The 4,211-nt window shown below is 67.5% G+C and overlaps 1 protein-coding gene and 1 long non-coding RNA gene across 2 annotated transcripts in view; one reads left to right on the top strand and one right to left on the bottom strand.

Annotated features, from left to right (window-relative positions):
* The window catches only part of BAIAP2 (BAR/IMD domain containing adaptor protein 2), a gene marked incomplete at its 5' end in the record, with an annotated part of 58,132 nt that extends 56,844 nt beyond the window's left edge, over positions 1-1,288 (top strand). Inside the window, one exon of the mRNA XM_029927116.1 lies at positions 932-1,288. Within this exon, the coding sequence (XP_029782976.1) occupies positions 932-1,001 (70 nt within the window). The remainder of the gene's footprint in view (positions 1-931) is intronic.
* An 880-nt stretch (positions 1,289-2,168) lies between these two features.
* On the bottom strand, positions 2,169-4,205 carry LOC115282947. Its single transcript, XR_003904816.1, has 2 exons — positions 4,082-4,205; positions 2,169-3,191 (listed from the first exon to the last, which is right to left on the bottom strand). It is a non-coding gene; the product is annotated as an uncharacterized LOC115282947 (long non-coding RNA).
* Between the last annotated feature and the right edge of the window lie 6 nt (positions 4,206-4,211).

Here is a 4,211-nt window from a genome sequence, read left to right as displayed (position 1 = left end):
GAAGCATCTCAGGTGTTTAGAAAACACAGGGAGGCGCCCGGACAGAGCGCCCGCCCCGCACCCGGACAGAGCGCCCGCCCCGCACCGCGGACACCGGCCCAGGTAACGGCCGCAGGCCCGAGCGCTTCGCCGGGCGTGCGGCCTGTGTGTGCCGAGCCCTCCGCGTCCCACGTACCATCTGTGCCGTCCTCCCGGGGCTGTCTGCTGCGTCCCCCCACTGTCCTGTGCTGTCCCTGCCCAGGCGGGCCCTCCCGAGCCTGCGGGGGACTCCGAGGAGCGGCTGCCGAGGGGGCTGGGCGCCGCCGTCCACCGTGCTCATCTCGTCCCATCTCCACCTCTTTGTCTGGCGCCTCCGTCTGTCCGTCAGCTGTGGCCTCGGGGGTCCCCCCCCCCGGGTGACAGGTGGCTGAGCCCTCGTCCACTCCTGCTGGCTTCCTCGCTGCCAGTGTGCGTGCACCTCTTGTGTCTTGTCGGCGTGGGACGGGCCGAGTGCCCGCGGCCACCTCTGGGGGGGGGCATGGCTGGGTGTGTGAGCGGCTGCGCTGTGTCTGTTGGTGACGTGTCTTCAAAACCGGGCCCCCGCTGCTCTCGGGCAGGTGGGTGGCACCTCGGAACTTGGACGCAGGCCCATTCAGGACTGCCTCAGGTGGCCGAGAAGGAAGTGGCCCATGTGTGTCCCAGTGGCCTTGCGGCCCCCACCTGCCCCACGAGGGTTGATGGCCACAGGTGGGGCGCCCGGGCAGCCAGCGGGCATCCCCCCTGGCTCCCCCCGGCGGCCTACGTCTCCACCTGCTCCGAGCTCAGAGGCTCGGCCCTCTGGTGCCATCCGCAGGGCTGGGGGCCCCTGGGGCAAGGGGCAGCCCAGGATGGCGCCGCGCCCTCCCGGTTCCCCCTGCCCTGTGCTAAAACAGCTCTTTTCTCCTCTCCTCAGGAATCCCTTCGCCAATGTCCAGCTGAAGCCGACAGTGACCAACGACAGGTCCGCCCCCCTCCTCAGCTGACAGCCACATCCCCACCGCTGCCCACACCCAACCTCTTTTGTAACAACCTGCGTGGTCCCCGTTTAGAGATTTTTTTTCTTCACCTGCCCGGCTCTGTGCCCACTTGAGTCTGGCCTGGGCTGGACCCCGGCTGTCTGCAGAGGTGGCCCCTGGGCCGTGGCCAAGAAGAGTGGGACCGGCGCTGGGAGCCGCAGTGGGGGCCTTGGGGCCAGCCCCCCAAGCAGCCCCCCACCCGTGCAGGGAGCAGCCCCCGCGTGTCCGGTCAATAAACAGGCCGTACCACCCGCGCCCACCTGTGCTCTGTCGCCCGAGGGGGAGGGAGGCCTGGGGGAGGGACGGGGAGGGGCTGCCACCTTTCTTTGCAGGACACGTTTATTCTGAGCCCTGACTGTGGCTCTGCTGGGCCCCACACTCACTGGCAGTGCCAGGGGGCCCCTCCGTCACCCCCGCTTCCATCCAGCGCTGGCTGCTGGGCCCCCAGCTCTCCTCCCTGGCCCTGGGGTGAGCGGTAGGTGCCCCGGCCGCTGCATGACGAGATCCACGCTGCTTTCTGTCTGTGGCTGGACGACACCCGCGGTGACCGGCCATCCCCAGCGGAGAAGTTCCAGGCGGCTGTCACCCCTCCCAGCCCTGATCTGCCTGAAACCTGTCCGTGTCCCCAGGACCAGAAGCAAGCCAACGGGTCAGGGGTGGGGCAGGCAGGAACATAGGCCTCTGGCATTGCAGAAGCTAGGGACGGGCCCAGTGGGGTCGTGGACCCCACGTTTGGGGCGGACATGCACAGAAGCCCCCTGCTCCTCAAAACCCCTCTGGCCTCATGCTTACCCCACCCCCACCCCGTGCTCCGGAAAGGTGGGAGAAGAGGCTTCGGGGGTGTGGGCCCCTGCCTCCTTCTTACCTAGTCAGCGCCAACTACAGGACAGAAGAGAGAGCCGCGCCCCACTCCGTGCGGACCTCCCCCTGGGTCACGGACCCCTCCACCAGGGCGCAGCAAGGACAGCGGGCAGGCGGGTCGGCGGTGCCCTCCCGTGCCCTACTGACGTTGGGCGCAAGGGGCTGCCGTACCCTCCCAGGCAGGGCTGGCAGCCAGGCCACACCCCAGCGCCACCCACAGCCACCCGGGCTCTATGTGCAAACCCCAAAAGAAAACACACACTTAGCAAGAAGGTTTGTTTTCTTAGCTTGATTTCTTTTAAAAAACAAACAAAATAGGAACAAAATCATGGCACCAGCATCCGAAGCCTCAAACTAATGAAAACAAAAACACAACCCAAAACATATCCCTACCCCCACCCCCAAAGCAAAAATAAACATTACGTCTCTTTGGCAACAATAACTTAAATCACCCCGCTTCCATCCGATCAGACAATAGCAGTTACAAAAATACCCCCTGTGCTGCCCAGCCCCCCACTTCCCGCCCACCCGTGCCCCACCTCTGCAGGCAGGGCCCCTGACCGGATTGTGGGGGCTTGCCAGGCCAGTCTGGCCAGCTGCGGGCACCTCTAGAACAGGTGTGGCCGGGCAGCCCCCCATCCCTCAGGCCGCCGCCCACCATGGCCCGCCTGCCAGGCTCCAGCAGGGGACTCAGACGGGAGCTGCCCCAGACAGGCTGGGAGGGACAGTTTGCGGGTCCAGCTGAGTCACTGAAGGGAAAGACAGCCACAGACTCTGAGGTACGGGTGGTAGGGGGACACGCAAGCCCAGGGTCCTCTTCCTGTGCTGAGCAAACCCAGAACCAGGCAGAAGGGGCGAAGGGGGCAGAGAGAGGCCGACCCGGCGGGCCCGAGTGGGTCACCACAGGAACTAGCGGGCAGGCTCGCAAGGCCCCCGAGCCAAGAGCCGGTGGTGCCCTGGCCTCCGAAGCCAAGCAGCCCGCTAGCAGAGTCAGGGTGGGGGGCGGCTGGAGGGTGGGGGGCTGCTCGCACCTGAGGCCAGAGGGCTCCCCAGCAGCTAGGACCCAGGACCGCCAAACCCCGCCCCCCGCTGCTCCACCATCCGGGGCCGGAGGAGGCCTCTTGTGCCGCCCTGCTCCTCCCGGGCGCCGAGAGCTGCCGACGACCGCCAAGACCGAGGTCCCCACTCTCGGTAACCATCCTCGCTGCTGCCCTCAGCAGGACCGGCAGGAGCTCCAAGGGTGCCCGCCTGGGCCTCACGCCTCTTTACAGCTGCCCCCAGCACCTGCTACAGGGCCTGGCAAACGGGAGGTGCCACATGAGCGTTTGGAGAGACACGGGTGACAGAGATTCCCTAGAGGACCCTGCTTCGGGACTCCCACCTGACCTCTGTCCTTGGCCTAGGGACCAATGACCGCCTGGGGCTGCCACCCTCGGGCCCCTTCCCTGCAATGGGCCTGCCTATCTGTCTAGGTGGGAGCTGGGCCCCTTCTCGCCCCACTACGTCACCGGGGCTCAGGCCCAACTCGGTAAACGGCCTGACCCTTCCCCAGAGGGACAGAGTCTGCCTGGGGCCAGAGGGGTCTCATTTGTGCAAAAGGACTCGTCACGCACATGGCAGGGGGGCAACTTGGCAGAGACGGGCCCGCCTGGTCTGCGGCTGACAGAGGACTGGGGGCTGGAGGGAGGCGTGAGCCGGGCACCTTGGCCACAGACCCTGGTGCTTCCCGCAAGACGTGCCAGGTCTGGGGGTGCGGCTCAGGCAGCGGATGAAGCGCACGGGCCTGGGCTGGGAAGGTCGCGGTGGGAGAGGCTGCTACAGGTTTGGGGGGCTAGGGTTAGGCAAAGGGAGGAGCGGGGGGCACTCAGTGTCCAGCCTGGCGCCTCCAGAGAAGGGAGAAGGGGCCGAGGCCTAAGGGCCAGGTGGAATCCCCCCGAGGCGCCCAGAGAGGCGCCGGCCAGCCGCATGTGGGACACCGCATCTCCCCAGAGGGCACAGAGGCGAGGCCGCGAGCCCAGGTGGCCAGGGCAGGCCGGCCTGGGCGCCGCCCACCTCTCCAAGCCTGTTTCCCCGCCTGAAAACTGGGCTTGTCCAGAGCCTCGCCCCCTAGCAGGTGACCTCCCGGCCGCCCTCTCCACTGTCCTGACTCCGCGTCCCCCCTCCCTCCAGCCCCGGCGCAGCCTCACCTCCCGCGGACCCGGCGTCCGAGTCGGAGACGTGCGTAATGGAGAAGCGCGACGCAGGCGCGGGCGAAACCGTGAAGCGCGAGAAGGGGCCGGGCGCGGTCTGCTTGGGGGGCGCGGCGGGGGCGGCCCG

This window comes from Suricata suricatta, chromosome 17 (genome assembly GCF_006229205.1).
Source record: "Suricata suricatta isolate VVHF042 chromosome 17, meerkat_22Aug2017_6uvM2_HiC, whole genome shotgun sequence".
Lineage (NCBI taxonomy): Eukaryota > Metazoa > Chordata > Mammalia > Carnivora > Herpestidae > Suricata > Suricata suricatta.
Note: the sequence above shows the minus strand (reverse complement) of the source record. Positions and strands in the feature narration are given on the sequence as shown.